At 36.2% G+C, this 26452-nt stretch overlaps 1 protein-coding gene across 1 annotated transcript in view; it reads left to right on the plus strand.

Moving 5' to 3' along the window:
• The first annotated feature begins 8437 nt into the window (after window positions 1–8437).
• The window catches only part of LOC112046356 (peroxidasin), a 153129-nt gene continuing 135114 nt past the window's right edge, over window positions 8438–26452 (plus strand). The window contains exon 1 of the mRNA XM_024082983.2: window positions 8438–8659. Coding sequence (XP_023938751.1) covers window positions 8505–8659 — 155 coding nt within the window. The 5' untranslated portion in view covers window positions 8438–8504. The remainder of the gene's footprint in view (window positions 8660–26452) is intronic.

Here is a 26452-nt window from a genome sequence, read left to right on the forward strand (position 1 = left end):
GAGGAAAAACCGAAAGGGGAGTGGATTTTCGTCCTCCTCCTTACAAGTTAGCCCGCTTCCATCTTAGGTTGCATCATCACTTACCACCAGGTGAGACTGCAGTCAAGGGCTAACTTGTAAAGAATAAATAAATATCAATTACCCGAATGAAAGTACCTTGCAGCAAGATAAGTTAGTCTTGCTGTAAGTTGGTCTTGTTACAGCAAGACAAGTTAGTCTTGCTGTAAATATTTAGGTATATTGAAAAGCAAGGAAGACATATTTATAAGTCTCACATTCCCTATTGCAATATATTTGCTCTTGCATCATTGAACACGTCCTAAGTGGGAGGCGTTTGAACGTAATTTAGTGCTCCCTTGTACTTATTAATCATTCAACAGATCATCTAGTAAGTGCGATTTTGGTGTGAATGTCGAGTACTTACTTATAAAGTTGTAGAAATGCCTTTAGATTGGTTTCGAAATTTTAATTTACCCATTTATATTTTAATAATTTAATTTTTAGTAGATAGATGTATAAAAAATAAACATGCTACTATGCATTGTTTTGCTACATCTGAAAAGGATTAGGTAAAGTTTTCATTTCCTCTCCCAGGCTTTAGCTCCCAGGCAGCTTAACATTGTCATATTTCAATTGATTTACATCATCATCTCTATCCATTGGTGAAATATTTACCCAAAACTGTGATAGGTAATTTCTGTAGCTGGAACATCTTCTCTTTTCTATTTTTGAAATGACAATCCTTTTAGATTTTTTTTAACTAGTTAACAGACAGACATTATAATTATTATCTAGAGACCTAGTTGTGTAAAAGAATAATCTGGTTGGTTACATTTCCACTATTTATAACTTCGAGACGAGATTTTTTCTCAGAGATAGATTAATGTCTGGAATATCACATAGACTACTCTTCATTCAGATTGTTCTTAGAAAATCGGGATCTAGATGAGTGATACCACGGGTCAAAGCTTATCCTATTAATATTATAAACGCGAAAGTTTATAATGGATGTTTGTTACTCTTTAACGCCGCTACTACTGAACCGATATTTTACTGTGCACTAACACATAGGCTACTTTTCATCCCGGAAAAATTCATGGTTCCCGTGGGATTTGTGAAAAACTAAATTTCACGCGGACAAAGTCGCGGGCGTCCGCTAGTAATGAATATAAGCGAAACATTTTAATATTTACATAGGTATACGTATGCACTTACGTACATAATAGATATAGTTTGAACGTAGATCTAAGAAGTCTATTTTCTCCCTGCGGGAATATTGTTTTGTAAAACGAAGTAAGTTTTCACTTCACTCCATCTCGCACTTTGACAAACTTGTTGTAAAAGAGCAAGATGCCGTAAAGTTTTCTAAAAGATGTTCACCAAGTAATATCCCACTGGAGTTAATAACTGCAATATTATTTAGCATAGTTATCGCAAGTGTTTGTATTTTGCTTTGCTAAATTTCTCGTACGGGTCCTTTGATATTAGGCAATTAATGCTAGAACTACGAAAGACAAATGGATATGACCTCTGCTTTCGATTCTGAGGTCATAGTTTCTAATCCAGTCCTGCCCCTGTAGCAGAGGCACGTCGATTCTCTTTCTACGATCGCAAACGCTACGAAAATAAAAAAAAATGTATAGGAATGACATTTGCTATCGACAAGTCACGTGACTGTTCCAAATCCAGTTTTCAGTTACCCCAAAGTTGAAAAGTTGGAGGTGCATGCCCAGGACTAGATTTGAAATGTAATTAAATATCATGTGTTGAAGGGAAAACATCGTGAGGAATTCTGTATACCTGAGAAATGTCTTAATTCTCTACGTGTGTGAAGTCTGCCAATCCTCATTGAGCTACGAGTAGCTTGTGTGTGCTTTGCTGATGAATTAATGATAACTTCAAGCATCTGTTTTGATGCGGTTGTCAAATCATGACTGACGTCGGTGTCCCTGAGAATTATGAATACGCTGCATATCAGGTGATACTCTAATATACGAGGATGTATGTTATACTATCATCATCATCATCATTATCAACCCATATTCGGCTCACTGCTGAGCTCAAGTCCCCTCTCAGTATGAGAGGGGTTAGGCCAATAATCCCCCACGCTGGCCCAATGCGGATTGGCAGACTTCACACACGCAGAGAATTAAGAAAATTCTCTGGTATGCTGGTTTCCTCATGATGTTTTCCTTCACCGTTTGAGACACGTGATATTTAATTTCTTAAAATGCACACAACTGCAAAGTTGGAGGTGCATGCCCCGGACCGGATTCGAGCCCACACCCCTGGAATCAAAAGCAGAGGTCATATTCACTGGGCTATCACGGCTCTCTCTATATTATGCTTATTCACTTTTATTTACTTAATACAATTGTATAATTTTATAATCTTTTAATGGTATCGTGCTTGGCATCCGATGGGTTATATAAAAAATCGTATTCCAAAAAAGTCTCGTCCGAAGTCTATATAAAGGGTTGGGAAGTTGGAATAGGGTAGGGAAGAAGTGCTCAGTGTCAAAACGAAGCTTGATCGAGTCCGCTAGTAATAAATAATGTCCCTAAATGTCATAACTCATTACCAATTTAGAAACATAAATTGTCCAAATTAGAAAATACGTTTTTACCAATCATTCTTTTTATTTAGATCGTAAATCGTTTAAGTGTATTAAGTGGGTCTGATTTGGGACTGAGTCATTTGACCCGCGTGGACATTCTTGATGTATTTGTATTGTCACAGTTTAATTTAATTTTTATTAGCCGTGATAGCTCAGTGGATATGACCTCTGCCTCCGATTCCGGAGTGTGTGGATTCGATTCCGGTCCGGGGCATGCACCTCCAACTTTCAAGTTGTGTGCATTTTAAGAAATTAAATATCACGTGTCTCAATCGGTGAAGGAAAACATCGTGAGGAAACCTGCATACCAGAGAAATTTTCTTAATTCTTATGCGTGTGTGAAGTCTGCCAATCCGCGTTGGGCCAGCGTGGTGGACTATTGGCCTAACCCCTCTCATTCTGAGAGGAGACTCGAGCTCAGCAATGAACCGAATATGGGTTGATAACGATATTGTTTATAGGCGCTGAAAAAAGAAATAAGCGTTTTAATGAGGATGACAGTGATCCGAACCGTAACCATAGCGACAAAGGCATTTCTGGGTTCCGGGGTTTAGGGTTACAGGGTTATCAACACAAAGCCGTGGATAACAATACTCGTACAGAGAAGGCTACACAACGACCTCTATAGATACTATTTGTCAAATAAACATTACATTGGAATAAGGATTGAACTTTAAAAAAACCGGCCAAGTGCGTGTCGGACCATGCGCATGTAGGGTCCCGTAGATTACATTAACACTTTAATCCTTTACGTAATGAACAAAAATACCCATAACCATACCCACGCCATGGGATGGGCGATGAAAAATTCTTCCTTACTTTGCATGTAAGGAAGGAACCTAAAAAACTCATTTTTACCATTTTATAGAAGAAATTTATATACCTACCCATAACAAATCTCATCTTTCAAGTTTTAACAAATTTGAGTTATCTTACTGACAACTTTATCTTTTTCATTAACAACGGAATTAGTATGCAATTTTCGATTACCAACTACGTTTTATAAGTTGGTCGACTATTACTTTTCAAGTAGCTATTGCTTAACTAGATTATCCATAAATAACTGTCTAGCCAGTAGAGGGTGGAGACCCTTGACTTTAACAAAAATTAGCTCTTAAGAGCTTAATATTTTACAAACCGATCCCTAAATCGAAAAATATTGGGACAAGACACCTTATTTTAAAAGCCTATACAATGATACCCTACACAATGAAATAGACAAGTAAAAAATAATTCATCCCCACTTTACATGTAGGGGAGGTACACTAAAAACAATATTTTTCTAGATTTTATTCTTTAACTTTGTTTACATTTTTAATGTCCATATTCATGCCATTTTATAGCTTTCTAGTAGTAATAGTCTCTGCGCTAAACCGCGGACGGACGGACAGACGGACATGACTGAATATAAGGGTTCCTTGTGGACTACGGAACCCTAAAAACCGGCTTAGTGTTAATCTGCATCATGCAACTATTTGATCGTTATTTTGTTCTGGTGTTATTTCATGACCTCAGAATACAGAAAACCACCAGAAGCCACGTTTAGATGTCATTCTATAGTGCGCAGTGTGTCCAAAAATTGTACACAACAGCCTGCACTAGTCGCAATTCTCACCCGCGTAATGTTGCTAGTACATGAGGCTGTTAAATTTTTCCCTATTTTGTGGTAAAAATTTATAATGTTAAAAGGAAAACAATAAGTGTACAGTTCATCACATTAAATGTTAAGTTGTACGGTAAATAATAAAAACAGTGGGACCGGTTTTCTAGTGATTGCTAAGAGTCAGCAAGAAAATGAACTCTAAAAAATTTAAGACAAGGACAAATAAATAATAGATATAATAAGACGGTTATTATAAAACTTATCAACTAACAAACTAAAGAAATACATATTTACAATAATAATTTTATATAATTATATTATATTATTATTATAAATATGTATTTCAATCGTGTGCACAGTTATTATTATCTCGTCTTATTTCTCTAATTTTTATGTCTCTTAAAATTCAAGTATAAATAAGGCCATTGAATTGGTTTAATATCTTTTAAGAATGTGTTTTGAAGATAAAAATATTTTATTTAATCCTCTTGCTCAAACAAACAAGCAAACAAGTAGGTACACAAACAAACAAAAGACCAAACAAGCACACGAAAACAAACAAATGTGCAAACAAACACACAAACAGACAAGAACGAACGAACTTATTATAATATAGCACGCCATTGTTATTTGTAAAATTTTAAAGCTTTAAGATTATTTTACACTTTCTTTATCTGCGCTGATTACCACAATTTTATTTCAACTTAATTGCCGGAACCTATGCCTACCTATTTAGTTGATTAATATTTTACATAAATAATAAATCCTTGAATTTAAATTAAAAGTAGGGAAAATCAAAATAATTACATTGGCAACACTTACAAAATGAAGTCATCGGTTTCTATGACAACTAAATTCACGTAAAAATTATTCATTATTTTAACATAAGAATATTTATTTGTGCTACTTACACGTGAAATGTGATCCTATTCAGTTTCTTTTTTTTACCAACGGCATTTTTACACGAAGGAATAGCACAAGACGGCTTAATTTAATTAAATTTGTCATCTGTATAGCACGTCAAACAACACGACAAACACAGAGTGAGTAATCGTAAAATGTGTAGTTTAAATGGCTTCACTTCTTTGCGCTGTCACTAATTCTGGTGGTTTTCTGTATTCTGAGTTCATAACTATAATAGGTATCTTATCGAAAACAAATTATGTCGAGTTTGTTCAAAATATAATATTTGTGATTATCGTACATATTTGGATAAGCATCATGTTCATAAAAACACCTTCGCAAATTATGCAGCAATAACTTTAATAGCATGGAAAAAATATTTTTTGCGTAACTCTAACCGTTTACGCAGCGCAAGCAACGAAAGCTCTCAGAAAAGAATATTTTCTTCCCGTATTCGCTTTATTTTTCTTTGTAGTACCGCTCCTATTGGTCGTAGCGAGATGTTGTTTATTACACTCCTTCGAAATGGCTGGACAGAATAGGGATGATGACAGTTTTTTAAATTGTATATAAATTAAGAGTATGCTAATAGTAAACCAATTTTGTAAAAGTAACAGGGTATCTGCGATCATTACTTTCGGAGCTATAATGATTTAAAGGGTCAGATTTGCGGCGCTGCCGCGGATCCCTATAAGGCGCCCCATACAAAATGGTACGAATTAATGACGTCGTAGGTACATAATAATCGTTAGATGGGCGTTCCAACAAAATTACTAATATCTTTTTTATTTGTGCGTTTTTGTTTATAGTTAATTTATTAAAAAATCACATTTAATGTAAGGAAGCCAAAAACTGTATGAATTGTCATCTAATTACGATAATAGATTTTATAATCTCATTCATTTTGCAAATATCTAGACAATTTTTGTTTTCTATGTATAAATTATTTTCTATGTATAATTTAATTTTTTCAAATCCAGAACACACAACTGGACATTGTAGTGAATATTCAGGTATTCTGTGTTAATAACTTTCGCTGTTTACTATGCGACAAGTAAGACAATTAGCCACCATTTTTCGCTTCGACGCGCTAGTGACATATCTAATAATGTAAAATCTTTGACTATAACCATAAGGTGATCTAATATAAGCAACATGTATTAAAAGTTCAAGCCCATGTCATTACTGTAAAGTCTGATAAGGAGCCTTGTTCTAAAATATTATACGAGTAATTTGTAATATTATTGTCCTTATTCCTAGAAATTTACAATAATGACATGCTTTGTTTGTATTATTAACTTGTAGAGACTTGACGGCCTCCGTGACGCAGTGGTATGCGCGGTGGATTTACAAGACGGAGGTCCTGGGTTCGATCCCCGGCTGGGCAGATTGAGATTTTCTTAATTGGTCCAGGTCTGGCTGGTGGGAGGCTTCGGCCGTGGCTAGTTACCGGCAAAGACGTACCGCCAAGAGATTTAGCTTTTCGGTACGATGCCGTGTAGAAACCGAAAGGGGTGTGGATTTTCATCCTCCTCCTAACAAGTTAGCCCGCTTCCATCTTAGATTGCATCATCACGTGTGTATGTTTGTTCCTCCTTTGCGGTGCGGCTCTCGAAGCGATTTGGCTGAAATTTCGAATTGAAATATATTTTACTCTGGATTAACACAGGCTACTTTCATCCCGCAAAAATCCATGATTCCCGCGGGATTTGTGAAATACTGAAATCCACGCGGACGAAGTCGCAGGCGTAAGCTAGTTATTATTAAAAGTGACTCTAAATCGAATCAGTTGTAATTTCATTTACACTCATGGCGGACCGCGTTAGCTTGACAAACAAGTACATTCGTTTGAGTTGTGTAAGTATGTAGGTGCATTATATTTGCAGTAGTAGATTAGATATTCTGACGACCTCTATGGTTCTGTGGCACAGCAGAGAGGTTCTGGGTTCAATTCCTAGCTTTCCTATTCACTTACATTGTTAGCCACCTAATATAATTACCATCAAATAAATAACAACAGCATTTTGTGTATTCCAACGTTAACGGTAAGCACAATCTCTGGTCAATATCCACTACCAACTCTATTTTTTATCAACACAAATTCGGCTCACTGTTGAGCTCGAGTCTCCTCTCAGAATGTGAGGGGTTCGGCACACGTCACACACGCAGAGAATTAAGAAAATTCTCTGGTATGCAGGTTTCCTCACGATGTTTTTCCTTCACCGTTTGAGACACGTGATATTATATTGCACTAAAATTCAAAATTTGGAGGTGCATCAATCGGATTCGAACCTACACCCTCCGAATCAATGTCAGAGGTCCACTGGGCTAGATAGATATGTAGATAAGCGATATTTATTACAATAATGTATTAACACGGTCTATCGTGGAGTTGATGTAAACTTGGAATCGGAAGACCATAGGAATTTGTAAACTAAACAAGATAAGCCCAAGTTTCGGCCATACCTATGTCTTGGCAAACATCTGGTGTAACATATACCAGGTATGAGCGCTCCAACTGTTTTATAAAAGGTTGTATTTATAATAATTACCTAAAAGTAATCGAAATTTGTATCATATAAACATTATCAAAATAAAAAAGAAAATGATAAATGAATGAGAGAAAATCAAAATTTAAATAATAATTAAATTAATTATTAAGACGGCGCGTATTGTGAGGAGTTTCCTCACTCTGGATCCCTGACCACCGGTTGCTTGGGCACTCAAATGTCCCGCAGCGGGAGGGTTAAATTTTTTTTTTTTAAGTTTTCAATGGTGTTTTGTATATTTTGTATATTATAACATTGTTAAAAATTTAAAAAAAGGCAGAAACAAATAAATGAGAGATTAAATTAAAAATATTTTAATTAAAACCTTAGTAGCTCCGCGGTTATGTGGCTGAACTCGACGCGGGATAGTAGCTTCGATTCTCACCCGATAGATTATTGCTGTGCCCACTCCTGACAATACGATTGATTGCAGCGGGAGCGGATTATTGTTGATATTAAAAAAAATATTATTAGTTCACTACAGAAATCACTTATTGTCATAGCGGCAAGTAAAATTCTAACAAGGAAGTAGGGAACATTTTCATACTGGATAATATATCAAACCACGTAATGATCTATTGTAGTGACTAAAAGCGGTATACGAAACCTTTTAATTTTATATGAGGGACTTCGCTTAGTGACATAAGTGCATCAGAGTATAGCATTGTGAGTATACGTACGAGTAGGTAGAGAGTGTGCGCGCAAGGCAAACGGCGGGACTGCGGGAGGGATCTGGTCCTCACGCGACTGGCGAGGCCGGAGGCGATCAGCCGATCACTCGCACCGCAGCTCTCGAGGCTAGTGGTCGGGTAACGCGGCGCGATCCGAGAAAATGAGGAACTTTATAAAGTTTCTCATACTTCTGAACTTCGCTTTCGCGCTAGCCGAATCCTGCCCCTCAAAATGCCAGTGCCTCCGAAACTCGGTCCGCTGCCTCCACCAAGATCTGCAGGCGATACCGAAGGCACCCGACGACGCTCACACGCTGTAAGTAAACTTGCCCAAAACTTTTGTTCCCGTCTATAAATAAATTTTGCCGCGTTTATAAATATACGTGCGTGCGATTGCCGTTGCGAAATATTTTAGTGGTTTCCCCAGCATTGCGAACCGGCTAATTTGATTAGATTTTAAAAGCTCAGCTGTTACTGATTTCTTATAATTACATTTATGGATCCCTGTTACCCAGGGAATTTAGACTCGTCGTAAAATTACGGTTTTTTATATAAAACAATAATTAGTTTACTCTAATTACTGTGTTTTTAATTATCTTTTCACATTATTTTATCACAGGAGATTTTAATTTATTCGGGCCGCCTTTATCCGGCTGCGTATCAAAACATTTTTTCTCAAAAATAACATTTAAATTGTAACCAGATGTTGTAGAGACGTGTGTTATATTGTAACAAAAATATAAATTGTGGTTAAGCTATGGAATGAAATTTGTCGTAGATATTTAAATGCATACAAAAATCATTATTGGTCCCGAATTTTCACGTTACTTTCAAATTAATCTCGAATATTATATAAACTTAAAGCTTTAACAAATCATAATCAAATTATACGAAAACATTAGTCCATATCTGTTAAATTAAAACTATAACAAAGAGTGTTTTCAACGCGCTCTTGTCTAAGAAACTTGTGAAAAACTTAATCGGTTTTTTTTATTCTTTACAAGTTAGCCCTTGATTACAATCTCACCTGATGGTAAGTGATGATGCAATCAAAAATGGAAGCGGGCTAACTTGTTAGAAGGAGGATGAAAATCCACACCCCTATCGGTTTCTACACGACATCGTACCGGAACGCTAAATCGCTTGGCGGCACGTCTTTGTCGGTAGGGTGGTAACTAGCCACGGCCGAAGCCTCCCACCAGCCAGACCTGGACCAATTAAGAAAACCTCAATCGGCCCAGCCGGGGATCGAACCCAGGACCTCCGACTTGTAAATCCACCGCGCATACCACTGCGCCACGGAGGCCGTCAAAAAAAAGAATAAAAAAAAATCGGGTATTGTTGTGGTTATCACCATCTCTCGTTGTTATCAAAAAGCTACCTCATTACTAGTATTTTACACTTTTTCAAAACTAAAAGGTCGACATAATTATGTAACCAGTTGCATAGTTAGTTTTTTCTGAAGTTGATGGACCTTAAAATTTCTCGCCCACAATTTTTATTTGCATAGGTGAAGGAAACAGATAATAATCTTACTCATTTTTATGACGACCATTAGTCATTTTATTTATGCGTATAAATCGTGAAGAAGCCAAGTCCGTATGTAAATATTTTTTTTACAAAATTGTTAGTAGATACATACGACTCGAAAAAGCTGTTTTAAAATTTTCTTTCTCTGTCAGTTTGTCTGCTCTTTGCCACGAATTTGTCTGAGTAAAGTCGGTGCGCTAATTTTTAGTTAACGATTTACCTAATTTTCAATCAAGGGAAACTTTAAGCTCAAGCTAATCTACCTTTGAACATCTTATTAAAATCGGTTTAAAAGTTATGCTTGAACAAATTTAAAAAATGTAAACTTGGACTTTTTACTGTGTAAATATCAAAAATATTAAAAACATACACATATTTAATAGCTATTAAATGAAATCTCAAAAAAAACTGAAAATTAAACGTGCTCGTAAAATTCAGTAACACTTCCTTAATTGTAACCGCAGAAGAATTCCAGGAACCCTTTCCAGGAGACAATTTTTGTTACAAAGTTACTTCTATTATTAAAAAATTAAAGTTCCAAGCTTGGAAGCTGAATATTACACCTATCCTGGTGTAATATTCAGCTTCCAAGATTTAACTGACACAGAGCAAATAAAACAATAAGAAAATAAAGCTCTTTAAATAATTATTTATTAGCCGATGCCCTGCGGTTTCATCCGCGTTGTTCCCGTTCCCGTGAGAATACGGGTGTAAAAGCCTATGACACTCACAAATAATGTAGCTTTGTAATGGTAAAAAGTTTTCAAAATCGGTTCAGTGGATCCAGAGCTTACCACAAAGAATGCCGTCAACTTTACCGCTTTACAACATTAGTATACTAGCGGACGCCCGCGACTTCGTCCGCGTGGAATTTAATTTTTCACAAATCCCTCGGGAACCATGGATTTTTCCGGGATAAAAAGTAGTCTATGTGTTAATCCAGGCTAAAATATATATTAATACCATTCCATTCCAGCTAATTCGGTTGAGTAGTTAAGGCGTGAAAGAGTAACAAACATTCATATTATCAAAATCATCAGTTTTCGCAAACCTCGGGAAACAAAGGATTTATTCTCTACTTTTTCTCTACCACGCGATAGACCCGGCACCTGCACGGTGAATCCATGGAATGCTAAGATATTCGTCTCATCCAGAGTAAAATCTATTTCCATTCCAAATTTCAGCTAAATCGTTTTAGTAGCAGCGGCGTTATAGAGTAACAAACATCCAAACATCCATACAAACTTTCGCGTTTATAATATTAGTAGGATAGATTAACTGCAAAATATTTTTGTAAAGAAAAAGAGGCAAAGAATTGTATGACAAGAAATGTAGCGACCGAACGCAGTGCTGCAGTCAAAGCGTAACCCGTATCACCACATTATACAGGGTGCTCGGGAGTATTTCCCATAACTTTAGGGAGTTGACGAGTCCATTTATAGGCGCCGAACTGCAAAACTTTTTTTTTTTTAATTCTTCATGTAAGACACGCCTTTATCGATCCTTGCATTTTAAAATAGGGTAATAGCACCAAAAGTTAAATGGACTTCAATAGATGAACGTTTTTGCTAAGATCCCGAAAATAAAATAAACTATTTTACTTACGCGTGTGCAAAAATGTTTTCTCACAACACAAAGCAATGTTTTCACTATACGTGTGCATAAAAACATCGCCAATTCGCCAGCTGTGACTGGACTGGGACGGACTTGGCATCTACATCAATGGCGAGTACCTACATTACTCAGCTGCGGTTCGCGGACGATGTAGTAGTCATCATGGCAGAGGCTTTGACCTTAGTACCATGCTCAATGACCTCAACAGAGTTTCTCAACAGCTGGGCCTGAAAATGAATTTAATAATTTTCGGTAAAGAATATAACCCCAAAGTTATGGGAAATATTCCTGAGCACCCTGTATAGTTTAAAAGTCTGCATTGGCTAGAACTTCGTCATTTTATAAAAACTGAAAGTTTTATGTATGAGTTTAAACTATGGTGGTTTCGAAGGTTGCAGTTAAATAGATCACAATTTAGTTTTATCCCCAGCCGGGATGACCTCGTCCCGGTGCACTTTAGGGCTGTGTTATTACCGGGATGAGTGCGTCCCGTGCGCAGTCCAGTGGAGTCCAAGTATAAAATTTACGAAGTTGACAGTTGACGAAGGTCTGGCTTTACAGGATCTACATTCTTTACATAGAAAACAAAGTCCCGCTGCCGCTTCTGTCAATCACAAGAAATACTCTCAACGATTTCCAGAGTTTTCTTAACACTTTCGCTGCGGCACTGATATTTCCTGTACTTTCCTCTCCTACTAAAACATTATGTATTGCGATACGAGGTCAATCGACCTCGTAACTCTTGAAGGCGCTAGGCGTACGAGGTCAGTTGACCTCGTACTGCAGCGAACGTGTTAAACGCTTAAAAAAATTATAGAGTACCCATTCATCATCATCATCATTATCAGCCAATGGACGTCCACAGCTGGGCATAGGCCTGTTGTAAGGACTCCCAAACAATACGAACTCGAGCCGTTAGCATCCAACGGTACAATATTACACCAATGATACAAAATCTTGGGAGTGTATAACCTTGAGATGGCGATAATTATAATACATGCCTGACTAATATAGTTGTGACCAAAGATTTTATAATACGGATATATCACCAGCGGTTCAAAATTGAGGCGAATGATAGCGGCTAATTGTCCTAATCTCATTGAGTCGCATAGTAAACAAGGAAAGTTATTTAAAAAAATATATATAAATGTATAATGGAATTAAACACAAAATTGAGCATATGTGCGCTCAGTGGAGTAGCTAACTAAATACAATGACAAAAACAAGAGAAATAACAAATTATAAATTGTAGGTATCAAGTTTTAATTTAATACACGCGAATTTGGTAAACTCAAAAACTACTTCGCGAATTTTCGCCAATGGACGGACTGATTCATGAAGAAAGCTTTAGTGTATAATTTATTAAAGTTTTGTATAAGTTGGCTGCAGGAAGACAGAATTATTAAAGATGCCAGAAAAAATTATGTCGACTGAGAACTTGCCTGTATTCCGTCAAGACAATAGAGTGTATATAACTCTATTGTAATCGTTATAAAGTTATTCAATTAAATTATAAGCCCAGGATCCGTAGAGCATTTTTACAATTGAATATTATTAAGTTTATTTTCCGTAAGTAGTTTCATCTTGATGAGACGCCCAACTTTTATATTTACCAAAATATTTGAATCTGGTAGCTAACTGGGTTACCAGGTAAAAAAAATCTGAGTGTCGGAACGAGATAATATACCACGCAATTTGTAGGACATTGTGTCTGTTTTTTTTTTGTAATTGTATAACTATTAATTATACAATAGTAAAAAAATTAAACGTAACAGTAAAGTTAGTTACAACTTTTGGTAAACTCCCCTGTAACAATAACGAGGTTATTAAAACTTATTACTAATCAGTTATTTGATATACTGTTGCTTAATTAATAGTTATACTTAACTTAGCTGTCACAATGTCCTTCAAATTACGTGATACATTATCTCGTTCCGACGCTCAGAAATTTTCCCTAGTAATCTATATATAATAAAACCCAGTCAGCTACCAGAATCATGAATTTTCGTAAATAAAAAAGTGGAGCGTCTCATCAAGATGAAGCTACTCACGGAAAATTAACTTCATAGTTATATATATATATAATTGTAAAAATGTTTCACGGATCCTGGGCTATACACTTTCTATCTTCTAAATGTTATTTACTTACATTCAGACTCTCTATATAAAAATTTAAATCAAAATACAACTTGATATATTGTAATTCTTCTAGATTTACTACTTACTTCGGAAGAAATTATAGTTTTCTGTTGCGAGACAATATCATCTTCACAAATACATTTCATAAAATTGTGAGAAACAGCGTATAAATTTATTATTAGTCTATTTTATTGGCATATAGAGGCTAGGCCTCTCCCTTTACAGGAGAGTATATCCCTCTTGACGACCTCCGTGGCGCATTGGTACGCTCAGTGGATTTCTATGACGGAAGTCCTGGGTTCGATGCCCAGCTTGGCCGATTGAGGTTTCCTGAATTGGTCCAGGTCCGGTCAGGGCGGGAGGCTTCGGCCGTGGCTAGTGACCACCCTACCGGCAAAAACGTACCGCAAAACGATTAAGCATTCAGGTACGATGTCGTGTAGAAACCGAAAGGAGTGTGGATTTTCATCCTCCCCCTAACAAGTTAGCCCGCTTCCATCTTAGATTGTATCATCACCTACCATAAAGTGACCTAACTTGTAAAGAATTAAAAAAAGAGGCGATATATGAGTAGCTTACCACGCCAATGTTGGTTGGCGGACTTTGGGTTATATTATTTTGGCTTTTGGGTTACATTTTACTCTCGTATCGATCACTAACTTAATTATAATATATTCGAGGTTCGAACATCACTCACTTCTCAATACCGGGCTGAATTTTTTTTGCGAGAAACTCTTGGAAGAAGGAAAACCTCATTTCTTAGAAACCGGGATTCCAAACTAAAACCTCGCTAAAACTGTTAACTACTGGATCAACAAAGTAATGTAAAGGAAACAGATCAAGAAACTATAAATAAAAATTCATGACATCCGCTATATCCGAAAATAAATATCAAAACATATTGTACATTGTATTTTGTTATATTATGGTATAAATAGACGAGCCTTAAGTTAACAATATTCTACTCTGCCCGCGCCTTCCGGCGTCCGTTATTACTCGTTTTTATCTCTCTTTCATTATTACAAAAGAACAACAGAGAATCTCGGTCATGCACGCGCGATGTCAGCTTAGGTGCAACCCGAATAAAATAACTTGCGCGTAAAATTAAATTGTTCTTCATACAATTTATTATTTAACCCTGAAGTGGTCGCGTGGATTACAGGTGTAGTCCAACCATATAAAATGGAATATATATGAAAAACGGTTAGCCTTAGCTTATTACACTTCTAGGTACTTTCAAATGAACGTTTGAAAGATCCGTTCAGAGTCGTATAAGCACCAGTCACCAATAACTGTGTCGCAGGAGCTCCGCAAAGTGTGGCGGATAACATTACAGGTGTAGTCCACGCGACCACTTACGTTAGTATTTTATCGATAGGTCACGTGATCAAGATCTGTCATTCCCATACATTTTTCTAGTTTTCGAAGCGTTAGCGATCGTAGAAAGAGAATGGCCTTTCATAGACGTATCACTTGGCTAGGGGGGGCAGTATTGTATAAGTATCTAAGCTCCAAGCTAAAAGAGGACGTCTGGCAATACAATATATTGTAGAAGTGGGCCATTAAAACAGGCTAATGATGACGACGTTCTTTTTTGTTCCCTTTTATTTCATGTGCATAAAATGGATATTCGATGAAAATTTTCCCACGTTCAATTTCTATGAAAAAAGCTTATAGGTATTCCATGAAACTACGCTTTATCTACCTGCGAAAATAGATTTGAGAGCACAGGCCCCGAGATAAAAGGTATCCGTGTTAATCCAGATTATGAACTATGTGTGTGCGCTATGTATTGGCGAATGCGTGGGCATTGTAAGCATCCCGAATGAAAATCGTCGAGCACAACAAAATACCTGTAAACATTTTATCTCTCAAAACAAACTATGTATGCTATGTATTTTGATATGTAAAGTTCGGGACATATGTACCAATACAACAAAATTGTTGATTTTTTACCCGCAAAGCTTGAAAAGTTACTTTACTTTTTGAACACACCTCAGAGTGTAATTCAGAAACGAGGAACAAACTAATTTCATAATAATAATAATAATAAGCCGTTTATTCCCAAATCACTCATATAAAATAATATAATATACAATACAAAATAATAATATATATAACAATTAAAAAGGACTTACAGTCCTTTTTAACCGACTTCCAAAAAGGAGGAGGTTCTACGTTCGGCTGTATGTATGTTTTTTTTTTTTTTTTTTTTTTTTTTATGTATATCCAGCGATAATTCCGTCATTTGTGGACCGATTTTGAAAATTCTTTTTTCGTTTTGAAGGGTTTGATTCCAGGGTGGTCCCATTTTTTTCATGTCAGGATCTGATGATGGCATCCTGGAGAAATCGAGGGGAACTTTCGAAAATCGTAGAGACGGCTAGTGCGTTTGTTAGTGTTTCCATAAGATATTTTAAACCACTACAATTTTATGAAGGTGTGGAGTTGGTCTGATGATGGAGCCGATACACAGACGATGGAACTCGTCAACGATTTACAGCAGGTACCTTTTGTTTGGGCTTAATTTATTTGTATTGATGAGAACTTTCCACCGAGATGGGTTGTGACTGTATTAAGGGTCTGATGATGAAGACGAAGGACAGTGAAGAGAACTCCTCGACGGTTCACAGTAGCTACCTTGTGTTTGGACTTGATAAATTTGTATTGATGAGAACTTTCCACCTAGATGGGTTGTGACTGTATTAGGGGTCTGGTGATGAAGAAGAAGGATAGTTAAGGGAACTTCTCGACGGTTTACAGTAGCTACCTTGTGTTTTGACTTGATAATTTTGTATTGATGAGAACTTTCCACCTGGATAGGTTGCGACTGTATTAGAGGTCTGGTGATGAAGATGAAGGAGAGTTAAGGGAACTCCTCGACGGTTCACAGTAGCTACCTTGTGTTTGGACTTGATAAATTTTATATTGATGAGAATTTTCCACTCATATGGATTGTGACTGCATAGGGAGTCTGGTGATGAAGACGGAGGACAGTCAGACAGTCAGTAGGTGTGTTCACACTCAGTAGGTGTGCTAACACTAAAAATTAAAAAATTAAAATTTTAATAAAAAAAATTCAACCGACTTCCAACTCAAAAATTAACCTAAACTAAAAAGCAAAAAATAACATCTTACCTATGTGCTACCTTCTGATCAGTTTGAAGGCGGTGCCAAGCCAGTGATGTTTTAATTCAAGCCGTTTAAATTACACAATTTCTGTGGTTCTTTCAGAAACCACAAAGTTCGTTCTGAAAGAACCACAGAAATTGTGTAATTTAAACGGCTTGAATTAAAACATCACTGGCTTGGCACCGCCTTCAAACTGATCAGAAGGTAGCACATAGGTAAGATGTTATTTTTTGCTTTTTAGTTTAGGTTAATTTTTGAGTTGGAAGTCGGTTGAATTTTTTTTATTAAAATTTTTAATTGTTTGTTTTATAATAATACTAACTAAAATGAACAAAACTAACTTAAAATTTCATAACTAAGTTAAATTGGCAGGGAGTACTATTATTTGGGAATGAGTGATAAGTTCAGTCAGCAGAGGTGGTAGAGCTTTAGTATTAGAACAACTTTTTATCACAGATAATTTACTTAGGTACAAAGTACGAAATCAAAAAGAGATTTATTAAAAAATGTCTGTTTTTTGTCCGGTCTAATCTCTGGAACGGGTAACACGATTTAAATGAAACTCTCCCTGAAATATTGAGAAGGAGATGGAACTTAATTTCAGATTGACTGGATTTTCATTATGTAACGCTGTGGACTATATAGATCACCTCCATAAAAGCGTCAGTTTTAGTATTCTATTGTCCTGTGGATCACCTCATTTTTTAAATAAATAAAATGAAAGATACCAGACACTCTCCATACTCCTTCTTTTATACGTCGAGGTTTCAAACAAAAGTGTGTGTCAGCTCCGGCGCACGGATGATGTTTACTCTTTCAGAACGACTCCCTAAATAGGTGTATGTTGCTCGCAGCACGGTGAAAGGTGCGCAGAATAGGTTGCGCACAAAAACGTAACGCCGTCATTCGTTCATCGAATTTTACTGCCCTTATTTTTTTCATACCGGGGGCTATATATGAAAAATCGATTCGTAAGGAGTAAACGCTAAAAACTGTTGAGTTATTTTCCGTAGTTTACCATGTCCCAAATTGGTCAGATAGTCACAAAAGGTATTCCAGGTCGAGGCTAGTCCCAAAAAAAATAAACGGTTTAGCGATCGATAGGCAGTTACGGAGGTGAGAAAGAAACATTGTTATGATAACAAAGACGTAATACGACTATATAGTACCTATTAATTACTGGATAGAAGCAGGCGTTACTTTGCGAAAGTTCATCATGATTATATAATGATTTATTTATTTTGCATGCAGGAGATGTTGACTCTACAGTCAACATCTCCTGAGGATGCTCCGGTTTCGGGGTGAAACGTACGTAGAGAGTATTTTGTCGGACCTGGGTGACGTTGTCGCATGGGTTCGTCGACTTTTCGTGGATGATAGCAAAATAAATAAATCATTATATAAGTACCTATTAATGTCGTAACACAAGCAATTTATCAAAGAAATACAAAAAATATTCACATAATACATTAAATAGAAAAAATCGTAGCATTAAAATTGGAAATAATATAATTGATGCTTATTTATTTCTGCCAGTAACTTTCTTTACACACTGATAATTCACCAGTTTAAGTATTTTATGGAAAAACAGATCCCTTATAATATCACTTTGTTGTCAATCTGTACAGACCCAAAACGACTTTTTATTCAACAAAAAACGCATATTTCGACACTCACAAGGGAATCACAAATCATACCGTTGACCTGTTGCCCAAGAACTATGAAATTCGGCAAGTAACATCGACACACCGTTCAAAAAAAATGTCAAATCTCAAAAAACAACAACTCAAAACTTTTTCTGTTCTCAAAATTAAAGTAAATAAAAAATACTGAAAAGATAAAATAATAATTGCATAACCTCTCAATGTTCATGTTGGAAAAAGAATTCATTATTATTTAAAGCTAGTATTAATTATCCAGTGATAAATATTTACTCCATATTTATGATTGATGTGGATAATGTGAATGAGGATTCCACAATCGTTTATACAAATGTAGTTTCCAAATTGATAGCCATGCAGAATTCGAAATGTAGCGAGTGCGTTCCGTTGAAATGATAATTAACAAATATACATAATTAGACGCGCGGATAAAATTTCATCGCTCGCATAGTATGGTTGAATTTCATTCAATTAAAAGTACAAATGGCTTTTAACTACGATCTCGTATGTGTTTATTCTATTCTGTAAAGCAATTTTCCAACGTCATCCAACGATGGAAATGTGGATTTGAATTTCAATTCATTATCATTTTCGTGTTACTTCATGATCATCAACAATCACTACGAAGGTTCATGCCCTGCGTATGCAGCTATGGGAGAAAGAGTTGAGTTGAGTTTAGTTGGAGGAGATTCAGAGTCTTTAGAGCAGCGGTTCCCAAAAGGTGTTTCGCGAAACCCTGAGGTTCCGTGAAAGGCCGTCAAGGGTTCCGCGAAAATTCAAGATTTCCATATTATAAATCGTTTCATTTGTGATAATATTTATTGGCTTGAATTATCATTTATCATTCATTTTCAATTAACTTGTTTTAAAATATTGCATTCCAAAACTCCATGGCGCCATGCAGGAAACCGATATGCTTCTGGCGCGCTACCACACGCCACGAGACGTAAGATGTATTTCCGTCTTTAGTTTACTTCTATCTTAAGTTAGGGTTCCGCCGAAAAATGGTTTCGAAACAAAAACAAAAAGGGTTTTGAAGTCAAAAGAATTCGGGAACCGCTGCTTTAGAGCATAGTATTAGTGAAATATAATGATAGACTCTGTAATTACCACAGTCAGATTTCAATAATAATAATAGCCTCAACAGTTCAACAGTAAGAGCGGTCGGGGTCATCACCGAGGGGTGGTGGTTCGATACCCGACCCGTCGATCTATTGTCGTACCCACTCCTAATACAGTATTTCGCGACTAGTTGGAGAAGAATTGGAAAATTGGTCATATTTAAAAGATATGGCAAATATTCTTTAAAAAAATGAAATTTCCAAGGCACGAGGGTGTAGTTTCAAATCCTGATGTTTCAAAGCATAGGACTTGGTCTGAGGTACTTATGTGCCGGCACTCTACTCGTGAATTCGTATAACATCAACAATATTTCTTTTGTTCTTTAACTGCCTTTTTGGTCCAGTATGCTAGTTTTTTATATACTATTTACAAGTCAGCCCTTGACTACAATCTCACCTGAAGGTGACTGATGATGCAGTCAAAGATGGAAGCGGACTAACTTGTTGGCGGCACGTCTTTGCCGGTAGAGCGGTAGGTAGCCACGGCCAAAGCCTCCCACCAGCCAGACCTGGACTAATTAAGAAAATCTCAATCTACCCAGCCGGGGATCAAACTCAGTACCTCCGTTTTGTAAATCCACTGCGCATACCACAGCGCCACGGAAGCCGTCAAAATGTGGCTTCCGACGTGAATTTAAGCCCCTCTCCTTTAAGGGAGGCCTATAGTGGGCTGGGCCGATATTGATGATGATGATGAGGATGATTATTATTGTTAATGAATTTTGTTGTTACTTTTATTTCTTAGTCTTAAACTAAAGCTTGGAAGCCGATCGTGCTAGTCAGTACAACACGGTGCCTCGGACAGCGTAAAAGCCAAAGGCTCCGCGCTTGATCTCTAGCACTCTCTAGTCGTGCCGTTGTACCATCCTATTGGATTACTAGAGTATATATAATATGAATAATATATAATATATTATAATATGAAACAGGGTGCTCGGGAGTATTTTCCATAACTCTAGAGTTATATTCTTCAAGGAAAATTAGTAGGAACCATTTCTGTTAAAAAAAAAAAAAAATACCGACCGAATTGAGAACCTCCTCCTTTTTGAAGTCGGTTAATAAATAAATCATAAGTTGTTTGCCTTATATCGCATCCTTATATTATAACCTAGCCAAACTTATTCTTTGATAAATATCATGAAGTGGACTATTAGTGAAGTGCGGAGTTGCAATATCTCGTCGATATCGACATCGATATTTAAAATGCAAGGGTAGATAAAGGCGTGTGTTACATGGATAGACAGAATTATTTGAATTACTTTGTATGAAAACATATTCTTTCAATTAAAAAAAAAAAAAATACGTTATGCAGTTCGACTCCTATAAGTGGGCTTGTCAACACCTTGAAGTTATGGGAAACTAGCGGACCCCCGCAACTTCGTTCGCGTGGAATTTAGTTGTTTACAATCCCTCGGGAACCATGGATTTTTCCGGGACAAAAAGTAGCCTATGTGATAATCCTGAGTAAAATCTATTTCAAATAAATATATCCAATCGGATCAGTAGTTGCAGCGTTAAAGAGCAACAAACATCTAAACATCCATACAGACTTTCGCTTTATAATATTAGTAAGATACTCCGCAACACCCTGTATAAAGAGTGCATGAGAGTTGGTTTACAGACTTGTGCACTAAAATATCTTCATCGCCCCAATATGAATATGTGTGCTAAAACTCATCGGAAAAAGCTCTATTACTAAAACATAATCATGTACGCAAACTTTAATTTTGTTATATGATTTAACTTGCCAATACTTGCCATTCACAACAGGGTTTCTCCAGCGTTTACGCTTTACGTATACAAAACAGAGATTAATTATATGTAATGTATGTTTATGAGCGAGAGCCTGAATTGGCCAGACCTTCGTGATTTTATAAATGATAAATGTTAGACCAATTTGTTGTAAAAAAATCGTTATACAGGGAACTATGGAACTTGGAATAAGATGACTTTGGGAAGTATCCGGTTTCATAAAATCTTCATTCGTTTATGTATTAAGACTTAAGATAACTATTAAGACTTAAGAGACAGTCATTCAGCGTCGTGGTAACTCTTTGAAAAATAAACATTTTTTTTTTGTGATAACGTAACTAAACGTAACGTAAATCTGATTACACAAGTTACGCTTACTTTGAGGCTAGATATTGATGTGTGTATTGTCTGTATATATTTAACAATTTGACTCCTAAATGGACGACCGGTCGCCCATCGTATCCGTTACGTGACATGTAAAAAAAAATATAAAGTAATCTAAGGGCAATAGCACAGTATCATGCTCAGCGCGATAGAGGAATATAAAGATTTTTTAAATGGCTCACAACGGTAGATTAAAACCGCATTCCCTGACTGTCGGCTTCTTCAACGCAGACGGGCTTTTCGATAAAATACTCGCGGGCAGCGAATGGTTAATATTACTTTTAGAAATAAGGACGAACATCTGGCTATTACAGGCATTTTAGCCCTAGCGCTATAGCGGACGATGAGTGATCATCACACAGACGTGTATAGCCGTGACACGAGCAGCAATCAAATTACACGCCACAAATGCGTATACATTTAGTGAATGCACATGCTAAAATTATAACACGGAGTGCTAATTCTATTATCTAATTGTAAATTAACTTGACAAATCTAAAAGTGGCTGCATTAATACATTTTCAACAGTGAATTTCGGAAATAGAATAGGCCTATTATATAATAGAAAACGGTAACGCCCGCGTCAAAATCGATTTTAATTTCATGACAAAATTAACCTATAATCTTTTTCGTAATCGTGCCAAGTTTCATTTGAATTCATTCAATTATTTCAGCGAGATTCCCGGCCAACAAATACACTGACAGACATACAAAAAAGAAAAAAAAATAGGCTTTAATATCGATGCCCTCCAACTAAAATATTCAAATCATAGATTTACGATTCGGTACACTACCTAATAGATCGGTGATGCGAAAGAGACAACGTAATGACTACAGTATGTTAGAGGGAACTAAGACAATAAGACAACAGTCAAGCACCCTGAGGCCAACGTGGCCTTATCAGTAAGAGCGCGCATTTTAAATACAACAATTTTTTATACAGTTTTTTTATCCATTACATACATAGATGATAGAACATTTAATTTTTCGTCCTGACTTCGTTATTTCACAGCCCTTCTTGTATATTATAATTCTATGATTCAAATTATCTAACTTCAATGTCAAAATTGGACCTGTTACAGCTTTATTATAAGTATAGATACGAGTAAATAGATATAGGTAATTGATTTGTTAGCACAACACAGAATACTTAAATGTAATACAATTTATAAAATTATTTTGTGACAATTTAGCTGAAAATGTTTTGTACCAATAAAATGGTCTGACTCAGCTACGATTGTTGTGGTTATTTATATATTCATAAGGTTAGTAATCAGTTTACTATTTTGCTAACATAGCGACTTTTGCAAGACTCTAATTTGCTGTTAATCGCCCCGTAGTATAAAGTAAAGACAGTCGTGACTTTGCGCGCTAATCTCAAAAAGTGCTGAACTTATTTAAATTTTCATGACCGATGTCGTTAAACCTTCGTTAGAGAAAACTTGAAGAGAGGGCAATTTTCTCAAAAAAGATACTTGTAATTTTATAAACGCGAAAGTTTCGTAGTTCAACGCAAGTATCATGGACTGTTAGATATGTATTTAGTGACTCTTTTAGACAAACTCTGGGCTCCGACCGGATTTTGACGAAACTTTTTAGTTAGTTTAAAACGCTTAGATACGTGAAAAAGATTATTCTGAATAATCCTAAATCTGTCCTTATTGTCTGTGCATGCGTCTTTTCTCAAATTGATCAAAAACGTCTCGCAGATTCTTAAGTTCGAGTCGAGTTCTTAAGGATGGTTCACAGAATCAAAAAAGTCTCGCAGGTTTTTAAGTTCGACTCGAGTTCTAAAGGATGGTTCACAGAACTGAGAAATTGAAACACATTCCTTAGTTTCGTAGTACTTCAAACGAGCCTGATACTAAATATGTATAACTTGAAAGAGTATATGAAATATTAACTTGTAGGTAATCTAAGTGAGCCAATTTAATAAAAATTTCATTCAGATGCTAAAGAACACCAAACTCAACTTTAACAAAACAAAAATAACAATTTTATATCGCTGGTTGGATTCTGAATAGTACACCAATCTGTGGGTTAACGTCGGCATATGCTCTGAGAAACATTATTGTCTAATAAATATTTCATGTATCTGTAGTAAGAGAGCAGTGATAGATCGGGTGTGGGTTCGAATCCGGTTCGGGGCATGCACCTCCAACTTTTCAGTTGTGTGCATTTTAAGAAATTAAATATCACGTGTCTCAATCGGTGAAGGAAAACATCGTGAGGAAACCTGCATACCAGAGAATTATCTTCATTCTCTGCGTGTGTGAAGTCTGCCAATTCGCATTGGGCCAGCGTGGTGGACTACTGGCCTAACCCCTCTCATTCTGAGAGGAGACTCGAGCTCAGAAGTGAGCCGAATAAGGGTTGATGACGACGACGACGATCTGTAGTAAACAATGAATAATAAATTTATTTTGTTATTTGCATGCAAAATGCAAATTTGCATTTGAACATTGTTGAGTCAACCTCCTGAGGACGATCCGGTGTCAGTGGAACGTGCGTCGATGTTGCTCTATCGAATCTATTGTGTTGCGTCATATCGCATGGAATTAAGGGCTTTTTTGCAGAAAACAAAGAAAAATGGCGAGATTGCATTTATTTTGGGACTAGCTGATAGAAGTAGCGTACAAAATGGAAATCCATTAATAGTTGTTTATCGTGTTTAAACTAAGAAAAAAGCAAATGGTGAGCAGATTAGAAAAGCAGGAAGTAAAAAGTTATACCTTAAAATTAGTAGGTACCCTATCTATACATAAATGTGAAAACACCGCCGCTGACATTCAACTGCGTGATTGCTTCATAAATACGACAAGGCGTCTCGGTCGTAGGCAACAAGTAGAATATTTTTTTAATAAAAAACACTTTTTTTCTTTTGATTCCCGTTCTGTAAAATATAAATATTTTTTTAACAAACAGCTAATAAAATAATAGTTTTATCTAATACAAATGTATGATCGTACGACACTTCAGAGTGTGACTCCCACTTTCGCCAACCTCCTTTATGATTCGTTCTTTGCCTAATATATACGACCCCCGTGGCGGTGGATTTTCAAGATGGAGGTCCTGGGTCGATCTCCGGCTGGGCCCATTGAGGTCTTCTTAATTGGTCCAGTTCTGGCTGGTAGGAGGCTTCTACCGTGACTAGTTACCACCATACCGGCAAAGACGTGCCGCCTTTGCGATTTAGCGTTCCGGTACGTTGTCGTGTAGAAACCGAAAGGGTTTGGGTTTTCACTCTAATCCTAACAAGTTAGCTCGCTTCCATCTTATATTGCATCATCACTTACCATCAGGTGAACAAAGTCAAGGAATAACTTGTAAAGAATAAAAAAAATATATAATTCTGGGCTATCATATAATTTGCGAATTTTTCGCAAATTCCGCGGGAACCACGTATTTTTCTGGTATACAAAGCCTATATGTTGTTCTATGAACTCCTCTATCTTCCAGTGAAAGTCTGGTTCAAATCGGTTCAACCGTTCCAGAGAATAGTCCGGACTAACAGACAAACATGTTGAAAAGTTTGATTATGCGTTGGTATCGTGTAAGATACGATAAACACTTGATGAAACGTATTTTTATATATATATATATATATATATATATATATATATATATATATATATGTAAATATGTATATAGAGTATTGATGATGATGACAAATGTCTTTAACATAAATATTACTACTAATTGGAGTAAAAACCGAGATACAAGCAATACACGAACGAAGTTCATGCATTTATATTTTTAAATCGACATGATTTTGCAATGTTGCAATTAAACAAAACATGACGTTACAATTTATATCCTGCATATAAGTCAATGAACTATACCATTGATGGATATTTCCACTGTCAATCAAAAGTGTACCTAGTAGTTTTCAGTCACCAACTAATAACTTAGCGGATATGTCGTATACAAAACCAATTAGCACCATCGCTGTTGCCGCAAATAGTTTCATTCAGTCTTAGGCGTAGTACATACGAAAGCTGTAATCCGTCGCGGTTTATGTGCGAAAAATGTTTGGTCAGTTAAAGAAAAATAGCACTAAAAAAAAATAGCGCTGCAACCTGCAGGTCTAGATAGGGTGGCATCAACGATTGATGAGTATATTAATGAATGATGATAAATACAAATTTGCGGTTCTACAATAACGTTGTATTTTCCTTTTTTTTTTTTTTAAAAAAATTTCTTAAACAAATGTTGCTTTATACAAAATCAAAACACTTAAACATTTCAACAAAACTAACTATGAGGTGAAAAATAATATTAAATGTGCTACCTTATGATCACTTTGAAGGCAGTGCCAAGCCAGTGGCGTATTAATTAAAACCGTCTCTGAAATGGAAACCGTCTCATGGGAAAGAACCGTCTGAAAATCCAAAATCTTTATGATTTAAAAGACTTGTGTTAATGCATCACTGTGTTGGCACCGCCTTTCAAGTGATCAAAAGGTAGCACATACGATGTTATTTTTAGCTTTTTAGTTTAAAAGATTTTATTTTCTGTTTTTAGTGTGTCGTAGCATAGTAAACAAAAGCGAACGAAATTGAGAACCTCCTCCTTTTTTTGCAGTCGGTTAAAAATACCTACGATATGTTATGAAATCGATCTATTTAGCCGATTTGGAATGGGATCTGCATATGTAGATGAAATCGCGCGACTCAGCTAGTACGAAACAACATTGATTTTGTAATAACCCATCTTGCAGTCGGGTAATACTCTCATCTAATAGCTTCCAGGATCCATAAATTCGCGGTTTTGAAT

The sequence above is a fragment of the Bicyclus anynana genome, chromosome Z, assembly GCF_947172395.1.
Source record: "Bicyclus anynana chromosome Z, ilBicAnyn1.1, whole genome shotgun sequence".
NCBI lineage: Eukaryota > Metazoa > Arthropoda > Insecta > Lepidoptera > Nymphalidae > Bicyclus > Bicyclus anynana.